The 18,973-nt window shown below is 38.8% G+C and overlaps 1 protein-coding gene and 1 long non-coding RNA gene across 2 annotated transcripts in view; one reads left to right on the top strand and one right to left on the bottom strand.

The window, feature by feature from the left end:
* LOC103783148 (uncharacterized) overlaps positions 1-18,961 on the top strand; it is an 84,445-nt gene extending 65,484 nt beyond the window's left edge. The window contains exon 8 of the long non-coding RNA XR_010112514.1: positions 7,092-18,961. This is a non-coding gene — a long non-coding RNA (uncharacterized LOC103783148). The remainder of the gene's footprint in view (positions 1-7,091) is intronic.
* Positions 1-18,973, bottom strand: part of LAMA2 (laminin subunit alpha 2) — a 637,137-nt gene that overhangs the window by 6,677 nt on the left and 611,487 nt on the right. The window contains exons 55-60 of the mRNA XM_055114116.2: positions 17,794-17,970; positions 17,388-17,556; positions 7,112-7,224; positions 6,602-6,791; positions 4,519-4,674; positions 2,237-2,390 (exon numbers count right to left, since the gene is read on the bottom strand). Of these exons, the coding sequence (XP_054970091.2) occupies positions 2,237-2,390; positions 4,519-4,674; positions 6,602-6,791; positions 7,112-7,224; positions 17,388-17,556; positions 17,794-17,970 (959 nt within the window). The remainder of the gene's footprint in view (positions 1-2,236; positions 2,391-4,518; positions 4,675-6,601; positions 6,792-7,111; positions 7,225-17,387; positions 17,557-17,793; positions 17,971-18,973) is intronic.

Below are 18,973 nucleotides of genomic sequence, written 5' to 3'. Positions count from 1 at the left end.
TCACAGAAATAGAAAAAATTCCTAAAATTCATATGAAACCCAGAATAGCCACAGCTATCCTACGCAAAAAGAACAAAATTGGAAGAATTACATTACCGGACTTCAAATTATACCACAGAACTATAGTAAGCCAAACGGCATAGTACTGGCATAAAAATAGGCACATAGACCAGTGGAACAGAATAGAGAAGCCAGAAATAAATCCATACATCTACAGTGAACTCATTTTCCATAAAGGTTCTAAGAACATACATTAGGGAAAGGACAGTCTCTTCAATAAATGGTGCAGGGAAAACTGGATATTCATATGCGGAAGAATGAAACTAGATCCCTATCTCTCGCCATATACAAAAATCAAATCAAAGTAGATTAGAGACTTGAATCTAAGAGATCCAACTATGAAACTATTACAATAAAACATTGGGGAAATTCTCCAGGACATTGAAATGGGCAAAGACTTCCTGAGTAATACCCACAAGCACAGGCAACCAAAGTAAAAATAGACAAATGGGATCACATCAAGTTAAAAAGCTTCTGCACAGCAAAGTAAACAATCAACAAAGTGAAGTGACAACCCACAGAATGGGATAAAATATTTGCAAACTACCCATCTGAGAAGGGATTAATAACCAGAATATAAAAGGAATTCAAACAATTCTATAGGAAAAAAATCTAAAAATCCTATTTAAAAATGGGTACAAGATTTGGATAGACATTTCTCGAAAGAAGATATTCAGATGGCAAACAGGTATATGAAAAGGGGCTCAACATCACTGATCATCAGAGAAATGCAAATCAAAACTACAATGAGCTATCATCTCACCCAAGTTAAAATGGCTTTTATCCAAAAGACAGGCAATAACAAATGCTGACGAGGATGTGGAGAAAAGGGAACCCTTGTACACTGTTGGTGGGAACGTAAACTAGTGCAACTGCTATGCAGAACAGTTTGGAGGTTCCTCAAAACACCAAAAATAGAGCTACCATATGATCCATCAATTCCACTCTTAGATATATACCCAAAAGAATATTGAAGAGATATCTGCACTCCCACGTTTATTGCAGCACTATTTACAATAGATTTGGAAGCCACCTAAGTGTCCATCAGCAGATGAATGGATAAAGAAAATGTGGTACATATACATACTGGATATGAATAAGCCATAAAAAAGAATGAGATCCTGTCATCTGCAACAACATGGGTGGTTCTTGAGGTCATTATGTTAAGTGAAATAAGCCAGGCACACAAAGGCAAACATCGCATGTTCTCACTTATCTGTGGGAGCTAAAAATTAAAGCAATTCAACTCATGGAGATAGAAAGTAGAAGGATAGTTACCAGAGGTTGGGAAGGTTAGTGGCAGGGAGGAGTAGGGATGGTTAATGATACAAAAATAGTTTGAATAAGATTTAGTATTCGCTAGCACAAGGGTAACTACAGTAAAAAAAAAAAAATTAATTGTACATTTAAAAATAACTAAAAGAGTATAATCAGATTGTTTGAAACATAAAGGATACATGTTTGAGGTGATGGATACCCCATTTACCCTGATATGATTATTATGCATTGCATGCCTACATCAAAATATCTCAGGTCACCCATAAATGTATACACCCACTGTGTACCCACAAAAGTTAAAAATTAAAGGATTAAAAAATTATTATGTAGAGGTTATTTCCTATTTCTTTTTCCTCACTGTACCTTCATGACCAGTGATATAAAACCATACTGGAAATGTTCATTAGAAACGGAGTGGAGAAAGCCAGGAAAGATGCCAGTCATTGTCACTATCAACAAGAAACAGACATGGGTGTGCATTGTGTGTATGGGTGTGTGTTGATGGGGAGGAGATTATGAAATACAGCCTTGCAGGGAATTGAAAAGAAGAAAAAAATCATATCTCATCTCCAGAAACTGGAAGGTAGAAAAACAACATAGTATAAACATATGAGTGTTCTTGCAAAATTATTTATTTTGCTGTTCTTAACCTCCAGTGAAGGAGATGGAATAAATTCTCTAAATAGACCTTTTACTTTATTTCTTCTATTAATTCTTATCAGGATCAGATACATGAATTTTTAAGAGGCATTTTTGAAATTACTTCCATAAGTTTCTTTTTGGCTTAAATAAAGGATACTAGTTTAGGACTCTAGGAACTTTTATTATTTGGTACTAGCAAGAAGTTAGTGTTTGTATCTAGTTAATAATCAACAGGAAGGAAATGAAAGAGCCTTACCTGCTTTGGCAAAACCGGTTCCGTCAAAATATGTTCCCCTCTGAGCATTTGCAAAACATGTCCCAACATGGAAGCTGGAGGTGGGTTGTTCCAGATCGGCAGGGGCCTCTGCCATGTGGAGATTCCTGACGCAGCCATCAATGCTATAGGTCACCTAAACATTCAGATCAGAAGAAACAAATGTCAGGTTTTAGCAGAACTTTGCCTTTATGTAGAATACAGTCATTTGCAGGGTGCTCTATGTGTGTAGTTATCCAGTTGTCTTAGGATGGGACATCCCCCAAAGCTGCCTGGGTTCTCTGTTACCACCAGGCTTCCTGGCATGGATGCAGAAAATCCTGTGTTGTGCTTCTCAACTTGGATGTGTCTATCCTGGAATATGACTGTTCTCATAGTCTAAATACTGCACACTATGTCTCCATTGGTTTGACAGAGCTATGGGCCCCATGTTGGTATCATAAGTTTTAATTGGTCTCTTATGTTCCTGATTTTATGTTTCTATTAATAGTTTATTAACCTTACTATATACCCATTTTGTCATAGCCTATGTTCAATTTCTATTTGAAAAGGTAATTAGGTTTGGTTCAGTGCTTCTTCCTTTTGAATATCTAATGAAAGCAGCAGACCCTCCCCTAAGAAAATGCAAATATGCATAAAACTTGAAAGTTTGCATGAAACATTGGGGGTTCAAGGAATTTAGAAGTAACTCAATCACACTCTGGTCCATTATATTTTATCTGTTTTTAGAAAGTCAGGTGAATTGCTTGTACCAGTGTCACTTCAGAGACTTTAGTTTTTGATAGACCTAAAAAGCATATCCAATACCTATGAAAGAAAAGTAATACTGATCATCCACAAGAGAAGCCAAATACTGAGAATTACAACTATAATGGGTGATTGTCTTTGATGAATGAACAAATCTACATCATCATGTGTTCTAATTTGAGTATAGAAATGTATCACATTTGTATCTAGTGTGTTCTCTAAAAGCACCAATCAATCCCCCGTGCTTCTCTCAGAGTAACACTTTCCAAAGCAAACTAGGATACACAGTCTGATAAAAAATTATTTTGTGAATATTGATTTACAAAACTGTGAGGGCTTTAAATTCTGAATCCAAAATTGGATAACTGTACTGTAACTACTGCACCTCTCAATATTTGCTAAATCTCTATGCCTGAAACACCATGAATACATACCATCATTTTCATCTTTCAGTGCTTTTTATATGCCTGCTACTCTTCCAATCACTTTATTTTATTTATTTATTTATTTATTTTTTTGAGACAGGGTCTCGCTCTGTTGCCCAGGCTGGAATGCAGTGGTGCTATTACAGCTCACTGCAACCTCTGACCCTCGGGTTCAAGTGATTCTCGTGCCTCAGCCTCCAAAGTAGCTGGGACTACAGACACACGCTACCACACCTGGCTAATTTTTTGTATTTTTGTAGAGACAGGGTTTTGCTATGTTGGCCAGGCTCGTCTTGAACTCCTGGTCTCAAGTGATCTGCCTGCCTTGGCCTCCCAAAGTGCTGGGATTACAGGTGTGAGCCACCACGCCCAACCCAATCACTTTAAATAAATTACCTCATTTAATCTTTATGCAATCCTTTTTGTTTAGTATTATCATTACCCTGTTTTGCAAAAGAGAAATCTTTGTTAAAAAAGATTAACTTGCTCCAAAACACACAGCTAGTCAATAGTTAAATAGGTATTCAAACCAAGACAGTTTGGCTCCAGGTTCCCCACTCAGTGTTCCGTGGCATTGTCTCTCATAATCTAATCTATCTAAAAAACCTTCTGTCAGCTGGGCGAGGTGGCTCAGGCCTGTAATCCCAGCACTGTGGGAGGCTGAGGCAGGTGGATCATGAGGTCAGGAGATCGAGACCATCCTGGGTAACACGGTGAAACCCCGTCTCTATTAAAAGTACACCCCGTCTCTATTAAAAGTACAAAAAATTAGCCGGGCGTGCTGGTAGGCACCTGTAGTCCCAGCTACTAGGGAGGCTGAGGCAGGAGAATGGCATGAACCCAGGAGGGAGAGCTTGCAGTGAGCCAAGATCGCATCACTGCACTCCAGCCTGGGCGACAGAGCGAGACTCTGTCTCAAAACAAACAAACAAACAAACAAACAAACAAAAAACCCTTCTGTCCCTTATCAGAAAAGATGACTTCCTATTCACCTATCAGTTTTCATGGGCCCATGTGACCTAATAAGTCAAAATATATCAATAAATGAATCAGCCATATATTTAAGTAATAAAGAAGAAATCAGATATTTACTGGACCAATTCTTCGGGTAGTGTAGTTGATGGGTAACCCACCAACATACAGCATTCCCACGACATCCAGGATGTCGGCTTTTTTGGGACTGATGGTTCTGTTGGAAGCCCCATCTACATAAAGAATTCCTTCTTGCTTACTTCTCATTATCTTAATCTACAAAAAAGAAAGGAGTCATTAATGCCAATCCTGAACAAATTTCACATATGCAGAGTATAAGACATAAGGACTTTAACGATGTTACCAAGAAAAATTGAAACAATGTACACAGTGCTTAGTATGCGCTAAGCCCATTATATATGGGAAAGTTAAACCCATTTTACAGAATATCTCAATTTTCTGTCTTTTCCATGACTACTATCACCAAAAGAATACCAAATTTTCCTGGGTCAGTTTTAGGTCGAAGTCTCCTCGGTAGATTGCCAAATGTGGATATGTGTGGAGGGGGAGGAATGTTGTAAGGAACCCTGCAGACTAATAGCACTTTCATAAATTAAGTGGGTAGCAAAATTCATGCACAGTTTTAAAAGTGCATTAGTTTGATTGAGCAAAGAGCCTGGGCTCCCAGCACGATTTCAGATACGCTACATCCCTTTGCCTAACAGGCCCTTCTTGTTTAATTCTTCAGAATTAAAGAAAGAGTGGCACAAATAAGCTGCACTTCTTTCTGCGGAACCTGATGAGTACAAAGTGGGGGAGTAAGATAGAGAACTGACTGAGGCTGAAATTAGGGCAGTGGAGTGAATTATCTTCTGAGACAGAATGAAATAAGGGGTGTAAAGACTGGCTGGAGTATAAAAACCTTGAGTCTGAATTTAAGTAAAGGAGCATGAAAGCCTGTGAAATGCTAAAGTACCATGATGGTTTAAAAATGAGTCTGGGTCAGGATTAGAGTAATTTAACACTTCATTTTACACATATCTATTCTGGTTTGGGAAGTAATTTTTAAAAACCATCAAAAATAAAATCCGTTATTAATTTGACTAATTATAGTATTTAAGTTCCCTTTCTTAATCCCAGCCTCATTGTGGTTCAACAATATGTCTTTTTCTCAAATGTCATATTTATTATTCTATTAGCTAGAGATGGAAGAACTCTTAATGAGAACTCCTTCATTTGGATCTGTATTTGCTAGTCATAAGCTCCCAGCAAAAATGAAGATTCCTTTTCTTATTTCCATGATAACAAATTGGTTGGCTTCGCGTTGTTTAAGGTTCTTTGGCTTTCTAGAATATGACAAATCAAAGTTTGTTAACATTAACCAAATCTAACATCTAATAATATCGTACTACAAAAATTAAAAATTTTATTGGTCTACCTAGGGAAGCTTTGCTTTAATAGGCTATCGCAGGTGCAGAGACAAATGTTGAGATTTTGTTTTAATCAGGCAGTATATTATCTATTTGCAGTCATGCCAAAGAGGACAGTAAGCTGGCAAACGAGCCTTCTGTGCCCATAATAGTACCAGTTTCTGGGTGTAAGGCCAACGTTTTTAAAGTTGTTCCAAATAACTGTCAGTAGAAATGATACCTTAGAGCCCTGTAAACACGATCAACCAGAGACTCCTGGATTCCTGGTTTTCACAGACCACTGTGTGGTTAGGTGGGGAGTCTTGGGACCCATTTTAGTGTTGCCAACTTTTGCTTTTGGCAAATACTATTTCATAATAGAAAGGCCTTTTAGCCACCATAAAAATGCTATAATATAATCTCAGAATAAATATTATTCCTTAAAATTGAATACATCAAGCTTGATGGTGAACACACTCTGTTCTACGTTTCTCACTTAGAGCAGTGGAAATGTCTTCAGCCACCTGGCCTCAGTTTATGGGTAGATGTTTGAGAACCACAGCCATATAGCAGTGATGGAACCATGATGAGGCATGTCAGTGGTCAAATGCAAACCTACACAGGTCTGAGCACATTTTCCAAGATTGTGGTAGTTGTATATGGCACTTATTTTATTTTTAGCTTCTGCCAGAGTCAGTGTCTGCCCTGGCAAAATATACTGGCACCAGGAGAATGCTGATGGCTGCCACTCAGTAATTCCCTTAGGGTACTGCCAATATCCAGGGGACTATTACCTTGTGCCACTGGCCATCATTGATTTTGGTGGGGATCATGGTGTGGGTGTCCCCACTCCCCAAGTCATAGCTGAAGTAGGGCAATCCATTTCTCAGCTGAACTGTTGCAAAATCAGCATGATTGATGCGAGCCATGTAAAAAAGCAAGCCGGATTCAGCTTCGGTTCTTACTTCCAACTCAATTGTGAGACTGTGAAACAAAAGCATGCGAAATCAAACAGAAAAATAACAGCATTCTCATGCTAAAATAGAGCGGTATCAGATCGTGGCTGCATTTTCATAAAGGAGAGTAAAACCTTCTCACAGATGAGGACTTTATCGGGCTACTGATTTCCTAAATTGGGCTCCTCAGGCTCAGACAAATAAAATTCTATTCTCTATTGTATTCAGTGAATTAAAAGAAAAGCTAACTTCATTAATTAATAAGTGTAGTAGATTCAACTTGATTAAACACGAATACTCAGTTCTTCATTTATCGGTTCTTTCCCAGTGTCTCAGGATGATACATACCGGTTTTTAACTTTGGTGTCATCAAATGCAATTGCAATGTGACTGTTTCTTGAAAGCCCGAACTGCTTGCTCCCTATCAAAAGAGCTGGTTCTGATTCTGCAGCACAAGGACCCTGTAAAATACCCAGGAGAGAAAAACAGGAGATTATGGACTGTTCTTTAAAAAGGTAATGATGCTGTCTAATTGTTTCTTACATATTAGCGTAATTCTTTAAGAATAAAAACTATACATTATTCATCTCTGTAGTCTACTGCATAGTAAGTACTTATTATCGAGTGCTCAGTGAGTGTGAATCAGTTTTCTTATATCACACCCTTGAATTGCTAAAGGAATGTGCTCAGACATATTTATTGATTAACTCATAGTTTCATTATCCTCTAAAAATTTATGTATATTTCTGAGAAAACTGGAATTTCCCTTTCATTTTTCCTTCACGTATGAAGAGCTCTATTCTTAGAAGATCGAACAGGGAAAATGACAAGCTAGCCACTTGGGTTATAAGAGTAGAAAAATGTGTTTTTTCTTGCCCTCCCCATTTCCATCTCCCACTATATTACTTTTTTCTTGAAAATTATCAGTCCACTAGAAGGTTTCCATGAATTTAGACTTTCAGGATGGTGTATCTAAACCTGCACGTCAGCCCATTCAGGACCTTGCCAGTTGCTAGGCAACCCAGCACATTTTAAAAATGTAACCCACCATACACCATTTCAACTGCCACTGTTCAAAGATCAGCTTCCTAGGGTGCTGAGGGGGAGAGCTAGGTGCGGGGCTGTGCAGTCACATGGTTTAATGCTCTGCTGTCACCATCTTGAAATTCTTAATAATTTTTCAGTGAGGGGCCCTGCATTTTCAATTTTGCACTGGGCCTTGCAAAGCGTACAGCAGTCCTGGCTGAGTAGATCACATTTGGCTATCATAACACACAGCTCCATAAATAATCAAGGCTCCTTAAATTACCAAAGCCACAATTCCTTTCCCTGTTCTCTATTTTCACAAGATAGGTCGATATACAGGCTGCTTATGACGTCTCTTAGAACATGCAGTACATGAGAAAATAACCTGCACACTCTCACCAACACATCTGTTTTTAAGATCTGCACTTAATAGCTCTGGCTGGGCCGCTGCCCCAGTGAGTGCTGACTCAGCAGAGGTTCTCAAGCAGCCCAAGGCAGGCTTTTGATGCACAGTGTTCTTCCCAAAGAGTGTACCTCAGAGATGACTCATCAGCACACAGGAAATTTTTACTTGATGAGGAAAAGCCTTGTTCTCTTTTCTCTTGATCTTAGTCAAACGAAGCACTCTGCCACAGCAGGTAAAAGGCTTAAAGTGTTTTGAAATGCTGTAAAATTGGTCTTCATGGAAGTATTTCCCTTCTTGCTTCCCAGGAGATGGTCAGTTATAAAGAGCAGACTGTGGCCGAAATTCACACAGCTATGCAAAACCCCGTGGGTAGGACAGGAAAATGCTATTCATTCGCACAGCTGAATGGCCTCTTTTAGAGGCAGCATGTGGCACCTTTCTTATTACGCTGCCTGCAAAAAGAGCCCGAATGGAGAGGCCTCTGTAGCTTAAGATCTCAGTCATGAATACTTCTATTAATAGAACTGGGATCTTTTATCAGCCTCTCACGATATTTCCCGGACAGAGGACCGTCTCGATAAACACACGCAGCTTGCAGTCTTCCTCAGAAATCACTAAGATAATCCTATCTGCTGTGAGTCCACTGGGGGCAGAATTTCACTGAAACATCTTTACACCCTCAGCTCTGAAAATTGAGGGATTAAGAAACGTGGATGGATGCTGAGGAATTAGGAAACAATTACATGTAGCTTAAAAGAGAACCACCAGTGGGTTATGTCCATATTATTGCGGTTACAGTCACTCGTCTAATTACTATATGTAAATGTCGATATAACTTCTCTATTAAAATTAAAAAATTTTTCAAGGTGGCAGTTGTACGCTCCTGGTAGCAGCTGTATGTTATGGGGAACTTTTGGATTGCTGGTAGACTGGACAGGTGTATCCAAAACTGGTCCTGAGCTAAGCAGCAGTTTTTTGGTTTGTTTTTATTTTGTTGTTGTTTCGTTGTATACTATGAGATTTTCTAGATGGACAAGGCACTGGTCAAGCCATTTTAGAAAAAAACCTTTGACCAGAAAAGGACAGGGCCTTTGTCAAAGTTCTTTTAAGAATCATTACAGGTTACATCCACTTGAGATTTAGGAAGAAGAACACCTCCTGGATTACATCCTCCATTTCTGCAACGGGCAGCCCTCAAGAAGCAGGCAGAAGCAGCGCTTCATAAAACGGTATTCTCAGATGAGCCAATGTTACGGAAAAGAGTTGTGCCAAACTGATCACTCTAACATGTAACCTCAAAGTTTAAAGCCATTGTGGTGTATAGTCCTTTGTTTTTAAGGACATCCAAGGTGATGTTTACTATCATTGATTTGCAACAGGATGGATACTGTTTTAATAAAACTTCTATCACCTTCCTTTATTAAACTGGCAGTTGGAAAAGGACTGAGAAGTGCTGGTGTAAGAGGGTTTTTAAAAATATGTACCTTAGGATTTAAATGGGACAAAAATTCCCCACCCTCTAATTTGGTAGTGTTTTGTACAAATCTCGACCTCCCCCTTGCTTGGTTAAAGGGTGTCTTCCTTGCATCACTTTTCCTTGGGTAAACTGAAACCAAGTCTGGTGGGTGTAAGGGATGGGCGTGGTGGCTTATGTTTTTAATCCCAGCATTTGGAAAGCCGAGGCAGGAAGATCGCTTGAGGCTAGTAGTTTGAGACCAGCCTGGGCAACAAAGTGAGGACCCCTGCCCCACTCTGTCTCTCCAAAAGAACAACAACAACAAAAAAAAATTAAAAAAATTAAAAATTGGCTGGGCATGTTGTTGCATGCTGAAAGCCCCAGCTACTCGGGAGGCTAAGGCAGGAGAATCGCTTGAGCCTAGGAGTTCAAGGTTAGAGTGAGCTATGATTGCATCACTGCACTCCAACCTGGACAGTAGAGCAAGAACCTGTCTCAAAAAGAAAAAAAACATGATGTGTTCAGGGCAGCACCAGTTTATTGCTTTGCCCGGTGTTGCTTCCTCTTCTCTTCCTTCTGCCTCATGTCCCACAGTGGGTGGAGCTGCTCATCCAGCTGCTCAAGCTTCTTTTTTCCTTCTAGCATTTTAAAGGGGGAACAAGTGAGATGGAATAGAAACTGCCCTGTGCTTTGCTCAGAAATAAAATGATCTTGTCACTAAGGATGTTTTCAACTCTGCTTGCCACTGAAATCTAAGCTAAGAAAAAAGGGTAAGAGAAAAGATCTAATGAGGTAATTTTAAGGAACTTTTAAAGAATGGTCATTGCAAGATGAATCATCCTTTTCTAAGCTAGTGTATACTTGAAGGCGTCCTCATCTCTATGGATGTGATGCTTTACCTGTGTTGTTTTGGACACACTAATCTCTCAAATGTGTTAAAACAACAATAATAATAAAAAAAAAAATTCACAGTCTCAGTAGAGGCTCATCAATCTCAACGTGTTACAATTCTGCCACCTTGTGGGGACTTTTTAAAGTACTAGAAATAGATAATGGGGAAAATGGGGTATGAAAGGAGGACAGATACGCTTGTTTTTCATTTGCCTTTGCTTGGCAGGTTACAAGTTGTAGGCAGACAGGACTTGGGTGGGGAGTCTCGCGTGGTGGTGCACCTGTTGATTAGAGCAGTCATGTGGTTGGGAATAATTATGGAGGAAGCCATGCTCCCAAAGCCTTGTTTAGGGAAGTAGATCGTGCACCAAATTGGTAATGGGGCCAAAACGTTTTCACCCTCACACTGTCACTCATTTAACTTCAGGTCAGAATAAAGCAATGGTCTTTTCTAACTGACTGCGGATTGGTGGCTGACATTTGGAAATGAGTTCTTAGATTCAGGAGTGCGTATGATTCGTTGATAAGCATCTCTTGAATTTCCTAGGTCCTGAGCAGAGATTTATATTACATTTATCAAAACTGGCATCTTTGTTCTTGAAAGCACCAAACAATGAATCATCATAGAAATTGCATAATTTTCTTCTTTCATGAGTCAATAATTTCTCTAATAAATGTGGGCTAAAATCACATCTGGTGCTTATTTGTCATGATTTTCTTTATGGATGAATAAGTGGAAGATACTTTTTATAGCACTGACTTTAATCTTCTAAAATATAAAAGCCCTACTCAAGATGTTTATTGAGAAACTGAATTATTGTTAACACTGCACTTAAGCTCTTTTGGTGGGTCTTGGGCATTTACAGTAATATTTATACATTAATGTCTAAACAGGGATTCCTTGATAAGTGGAAAATGTATGTTTTCTCTTTAAATACATATCAGTATCCAATCAGTTTATCCTTTGGCCTTGACTGTACTTAGCTCTTAAAGGTGTAGCACTAAAGCTGCTAGGGAAATCACTTTCCTTTCCTCTATTCTTTCCTTCTGTGCTCACTTCTTTTCCCCAAATCCCAAAGAGAGCTCATCAGTACAGGAATTCTCCATGGCTACTTGTATTGTTTTTCTTAGTTTTCACATTTTAAACTGTGAGGTTTACGGCTGAACTCTTCAATAAAATTCAAGTAAAAGAATGCAGCCAGCTCATTATCTACAAATCCACACAGGCTATCCTTGTTAAAAATACTTGGTCTAAACAGTGCACATACTTGCAGAGAACTTGTCACGTTTCCACATGTCAACAAATTTCTGTAATACTTGAAGTTCAGCCTCTTATCTACCTCTACCTCCTGCCATCCTCCATGAAAAATATCCACAAATAGAACATGTAGAAATGTTTTCTCTAGCTCTCGATGGGCTAAAGAATAAGAGAGAAGTATAAAGAGAAGACAAGCTACCATAATATCAAATGAGATAATATGCATGAAATGCTCTTTAATCTAGCGTGTTCAACATGAATTAATCATAAGATTGACATAATCCATTTCACAAGGCAGGGATTTCTCAAGACACCCTTACATTGCCCTGTAGTATAGTGAATGTTGTCCTCATGCTGTAAGTTGCTGGCAGGATTGGGTGTGATGGGTGTAAAGAAGAAAAGGAAGGGCACTGAGAATAGGAGATCTTTTCTGTCAACTGTGCTAGCACAAATATGGAGCTCATAAATAGGCAGTTCTCACTTCAGGAGTTAACTTTTAAGTCTTAGTTCTTAAATAACTCTTAAAAAGCTAAATTCTGGGCCAGGCGTGGTGGCTTATGCCTGTAATCTCAACACTTTGGCAGGCTGAGGCAGGTGGATCACTTCCCAAGAGTTCGAGACCAGCCTGGCCAACATGGTGAAATCCCATCTCTATTAAAAATACAAAAATTAGCCGGGCATGGTGGAATGCACCTGCAGTCCCAGCTACTCAGGAGGCTGAGGCATGAGGATCGCCTGAGCCTGGGAGGTTAAGGCTGCAGTGAGCCATGATTGCGCCACTGCACACCAGCCTGGGCGACAGAGCAAGAAAAAAAAATAAAGAATCTAAATTCTGATACAAAAATGGAAAATGGTGAGAAGTGAAAATTATAGAGGACTTATTTAATAACCACATCATTACAATGTATATTTCATTACATATCAAACCAATAAAAGGGTTTGGAATTGCTTAAAAATTGAATACTCACCACATGCCTTTTTTTCCAGCACCTGCCACCCACCCTAAAAATGTGAAAAGTTAAACTAACTAGAATAATTAAGTTAAAGAAACACAGAAGTTAAAGTTAAACTAACAAAAGAATAAATAGACCGATGGAATGTTACTTTGAGCCAAGCATGGTGCTAGGTGCTTTGCATAAAATGTATAACTTATTCCCTCATAATAGTAATCCTAGAAGGAAGATATTATTATCCTTATTTGTCCATTAATTATTTTACATTTAGAAGGGACAAGTAACCTGCCAGAATTCATGGAATAAAAGTGGGAGGGCTATGGCAGAAAAAGCAACTCTCCCTCTTTTTCTCTGACTAGCAATGATAATATCGTATTCATCTTTGCACTTAGTAGGTGCTTAATAAATATTTGTTATAAAATAAATTGTAAAACTTTTAACTTTTAGTAACCTTTAAAAAGAAGACACCCTTTTCCCCCTACACACACAAAAAGAACATAAGAAAGGAATCAAATTAAAACAGAAGATATGTGTGGCTCCATGATCTGATTTCTAAAATATAATACAATTAATAGAGATGGAAAGTTCTAAAAAATCTAATTCTGACCACACAGTCATAACTAATTATAATGTGCAAAAGAAGGGGAAATAGGCCAGGCACAGTGTCTCATGCCTGTAATCCCAGCACTTTGGGATGCTGAGGTGGGCAGATCACCTGAAGTCGGGAGTTCGAGACCAGCCTGACCAACATGGAGAAATCCCGTCTCTACTAAAAATACAAAATTAGCCAAGAGTGGTGGTGCATGCCCGTAATCCCAGCTACTCAGGAGGCTGAAGCAGGAGAACTGCTTGAACCCAGGAGGTGGAGGTTGCAGTGAGACGAGATTGTGACATTACACTCCAGCCTGGGTAACAAGAGTGAAACTCCATCTCAAAAACAAACAAACAAACAAAAAGAAGGTGAAATAGCAGTTGGAATTTAGATATCTGGGTTTTAGTGCCAACTATCGCTCATGTGTGTAACCCCCTGGGCCATGCTGTAAGTTTGAGGGCTTTCTTTCCTCATGTGCAAGTTAAGAGTTGGAGTCTTTAGGGTGTCTTCTAGCTCTAATGTTCTGTGATTCCTTCTAAACCAACCAATTTGGCATGCTACTCAACTTTTTGCTTCTGTCTCATCTACTAAGTGGAATGCTCTGTTTTCGGAAAAGTTAAAACATACACTGCTGAGAGGAAATGGAAATCGAAATTAGAACAGAAGGTTATAAAAAAAAAAAAAAGAACCTTAAATGAGTAAAAATCTCCATTCCCAGATGGGCAAGTATCTTTATTTTGAGAAAAAAGGAAAAAGTGTGATCTCTAAATACCACAGAAAAATGTGCTTGAGAGGCCCTATAAAATGAAGTTTGTATAAGTACTTAGAAAAGTAAGGTGATCCATGGAGGCTGGCAGGGTTATCCCTAAAAATCCAAACCAGCACAGGCTGAGAGACCTGCCTGGAGGATGTTCTAGTGGTAGAGAAGAAGGTCCATGAGGTTCTGCTTGATTGAATATGGTACCCGATTTGGAATTAGTAGCATGATATATCTATTAAAAACATTAAAACATTCTTAGGTGCATTAATAGAAATATGGTAACAATTAAGGGAGGGAGGGGTCACACTGTCCCCTGAGCTGGTGACTTCCTTTTGAGCAGTAGGTGCCATATTATGAAGGGAATATTTCAAATTTAAGAATACTGATCATGGAGGGGATAGCAATTAGAAATGAGATAATACGAAGAATACCTAAGCTAGGGAAATGGTTAGCCTAGGGAAGGAGAAGACTTAGCTGTTTTCAAATTATTGAAGGGATGTTAGACAGAGGACACATAAATGTAATGTGTTTGCCTATAGAAATACAATCGTTACATAGAAGTTTTAGGGACTCAGTTTTAACTTAATGTAACCAATGGCTTTCTAACAACTCGAGCCTGCCTTGTCATAACACTGGAAAATCTTGTCAATGAAATGTTTAAGCAAAGGCTGTAAGTATCATGTAAAAGGAACCCATGCATTAAGATGGTGATTGGACCAGATGATCTTTAGGGCTCTTGCCGATTTTAGTTTATAATTTTAAGTTAGTCATTTAGAAATTAGGCTGTTTTCTCCTAGAAACATTTTTATAAGTGGACATTAGGATCCAAGGTCAAAAAAGTTTATTGAACTCATGATGTTTTCTAATTCTTCAACTGAAAACACGTTTATGAGTCTGAGAAACACATGATTTTCAGGTATATAAGGGTGAAGAGGAGGATCATTAACCTTACCTTTGCTAAGCAAAGATCTAACCTGTGGCTGAATTATGAAAGAGCTGAGGAAACATTCTGAAATCCATGTGGCAGATCTCAGGAATGCTTTAGGATGAAATCAGCTCCTGGAACTAACCCCCCATGACTGACAGCTTTCCACTTGCTAGCTGTGTGATCTTAGGTATTTTCCTTTGTGAAATATAATACTTCTGGCAATATAAATAAATGTAAATAAAACAATTAATAGGGTGGGAATCAAATGAAATAACAGATACGAAATGCCTGGCAGAGTACTGGACACATAGTAGTTATTCACTAAATGCAGGGATTCCTCAGAGTGTCTATGTGGGTATGCTTTTTCCAGTTTTCAGATAACTTCCGCATACATTATCCCATTTGATTTTTCATAACTCTATGTGGTAGGCAAGATAGATGAAATATCCCTATTTTACAAAGGATGAAAGGATGCTTGGAGTAAATAATCAGTTTTCTTGAATGATGGTTATTGGGCCTCTCATTGAATAACTATTTCTAGTGCAAGGAGCACATTGCTCAACCAATTCCATCGTGGACACTAAGGAAGAGAATGAGATATTCAAGAGTTTTCAAGATCTGCACTCAAGACAACATTGCCCACCCATTACTGGTATGGAATATAACCACAACACATGAGCTGTAAAGAGTGTAGTGACTGTGACCATCTTTGTTGTATTGGTGATAAGAATGTAAATTGGCATAGCCTGTGGAAGAAACAGTTCAGGTATGTGTACTGAAAACCTTAGACATATTCATCTTTTGGCCTTATAATTTCCTAACTACTTATCTATTTTAAGAATAACTGGAAATAATGAAAAAGCTTGATGCATAGAGGAGCTCATCAGAGTATAGTTTCTAATAGTGAAAAACTGGAAACACTCTCAATAGCCTACCATGGTCTATTAAAAGTAGAATAAATTGGAAAGGCAGAGTGTTCCAGAGATAAGGAGTCAGACTTTGGAGTCTGACTCGCTAGAATAAAATTCTTACTCTGCCTTTTACTAGTGGTGTGAGTGGGTTGGTTGCTTAAGATAGCTAATTCTTATTAACTCGACTAAAAGTAGAAAGACTGTATTTTACAGAGCCGTTATGAGAATTACATATAATATTGAATGAAAATTGTTTAGCCCTGGGCTGGTGAAAGTACTCATTATTATCATTACTACATAGTACTTATGCCATTTATTAAACGTTCAGTATATGTGAGTCATTTAACAAACATTATCTTTTAAAACTCTGATACAAAGTCTTTGATGTCTGTGCTGTTAATATCCTCATTTGACAGATGAGGAAACAGAAATAGTCTATGGCCAAATCACCCTGAAAGCATCCGATCTTTTCTGATCTCAAAAGCTAAGCAGGGTTGGGCCTGGTTAGTACTTGGATGGGAAACTGAGAAATAGATTGGATAGGTAGCTTTCTCAAATTCACACAGATGGTCGGTTACAGTGCTGGGATTTGAACACCAGCAATCTGACTTGAGCCCATGCTCTAATCAAGGCTATATGACCTCCAATACTATAAAATAGTTGTGTGTCTCTGTGTGTATATATACTTAACATAAAATCATATTAGACATACACATTTATATGATGTTTAGATACAGTTTTTATTTATTTATTTATTTTTATTTTTTGGAGATGGAGTCTCGCTCTGTTGCCCAGGCTGGAGTACAGTGGCGTGATCTCGGCTCACTGCAACCTCTGCCTCCTGGGTTCAAGCGATTCTCCTGCCTCAGCCTCCTGAGTAGCTGGGACTACAGGTGCACACCGCCATGCCAGGCTATTTTTTTGTATTTTAGAAGAGATGGGGTTTCACCGTGGTTGCCCAGGCTGGTCTCGAACTCCTGAGCTCAGGCAATCTGCCTGCCTTGGCCTCCCAAAGTGCTAGGATTACAGGCGTGAGCCACCGCGCCTGGCCTAGAAACAGTTTTAGTGGTGTATTACTAGTTTCTAAAAACAGGACACCAAATTGTATACAAGGTAGGACATCTACTATGCAGATAAAAGGGCCTGGAAACCAACATGGTTGCCTCTGTCATGGTATTATAAGTGTCTTTTATTCATGATTCTGGATATTTCTGTGTTTTCCAACATTTCAACTGAAAATGTACTGTTTTGTAAACAAAATTGAAGAAGGAAATATAGGTAAGTCATTCAATGAAGATGTAAGAATAGGTTTTGATAGACAGGTTATATTTCTTTCAATTCTAATATCAGAGTGTACTAGATATCCTGAATAATCTTCCTTCTGAAATGACTCAGAATACTGGGTAAAAATTAGAAAGCAATGGGGATAATATAAACACTTACATGTGTCAGAACTGGGGTGGGCGTAGGAAAGGCTGGGGTGGGAACTGGCTCAGGCTGGATAACTATTTCAGCTGAAGCTGCTCCATCTTCATCTTCACGGAGTTTCTGATGGGCACAGCGACCAATGTCAGCATTTTTGAAGGACACAGGCCTTGCAAAGTCCATGGGGCTAATAGAATGTAATAAATAAGATTTTTTTATTTTCGTTTTTTTGCTTCCTTACAATTAAGCCCAATCCCCGCATGCCTTTTTAAGTCCATTAGTGTGCTTTTCTCAGTCTAAATTGAAGATCCTCATTGTTTCCCTCCTCCCCTGCATAGCTGTAGACAATGTAGATGCATTGGGACCCCTAATAGCAAGAAATAAAAATAAAAAATTAGTAGTAGTAATGAGGAGATCCACTTACACAGAGTTAATAACAAGATTCCATATGCAGCCTTCAAAAGGAGGAATATTTCTGAGTGGGGAAGGTTGAAATTCAGGTGGAGCACCCCCAACGAAAAGCTTTTTAACTTCGATAGGCTGTTCAACTGTCAGGTTTTGCATGTATCTTCTGTTTTCATCCACTTGAACTGTAAAGATGCTGATAAAATATTAAAAATAAACAAGTATAAGTCACATCTCATTCAATACAGTTGGAAATCAAATTCTTTCCTGCCACCCTTCACCCCTCTCAACCATAGCTTTTAAGGGAGCCAAAATTGGATGCTTAGGAATTCTACACTAAGCAAACGCTGTTCTCAGGATCTCGTTCCATGACTCCCTCGTTCACTCTTCCTGAAAGTTTACTGAAACCAGGTCATGGCGCACTGCAACATTAGCCTCTTGTAGAGCTGACAACAGCGCTGTGCAGCCCAACACATGAGCCTGTGAGAACTGAGGCTTCTGCAGTGTGCAGTAATGTCTAACTGTATAAGGGTTGGCAGGTTTAGCAAAGCATGGGGTCTTCCTTGGGTTGTGCTGGCTATTATCTTCTTGCTAGGGAACAAACCATGCTCCTGAGAGCTTAGATTGCAGGAATCAACAGCAAACACTTAAAGCACATTTTATAAAGAATGTAGCTGATGGCTTTTGAATAGAAGAGGCAGGCAAGGACACCCTGCTAATTGTTCCTTGCAATGATTTTCCTTAGTGGCTGTTTCATTAATTTTCCTAATTTGCTTATGAGAGATAACTCACACACTGCTAATTGAGAACCTCATGCTACTTATTTACAACAATCCTTGGATCCCTGGGCCAAGAATCAGAAGGAGACAAAGAGTTCTGATGAAAATGACCAAAGGCATTTTCTCTTTTGTTCCGGAAGCAAGTTTTGAGTTTCGGTCTTAACAGTCATCATGGTGCTATTAGTCATAAGCATTAGTCACTAGCCTGGGGATCATGAATGGATTACTGAAAACTTACTTCATATCTGGAGAGAAAACCGGAGTACTTGGGTGGAAACCTCAGTCCTAAAGTACCCTCTTACTTGACTTTATAAAGAAGAAAAACCACATGTAGAACTGGAAAAAACAATAAGCCAGGGTAAAGATGCTCTGAATTGGCACTTTACAAGTAAGATAATTCAAAAGTAAGAGAAAGGGACA

Source organism: Pan paniscus, chromosome 5, assembly GCF_029289425.2.
Source record: "Pan paniscus chromosome 5, NHGRI_mPanPan1-v2.0_pri, whole genome shotgun sequence".
Taxonomy (NCBI): Eukaryota; Metazoa; Chordata; class Mammalia; order Primates; family Hominidae; genus Pan; species Pan paniscus.
The sequence above is the reverse complement of the archived record's forward strand: the minus strand, read 5'-3'. Positions and strand labels throughout refer to the sequence as shown.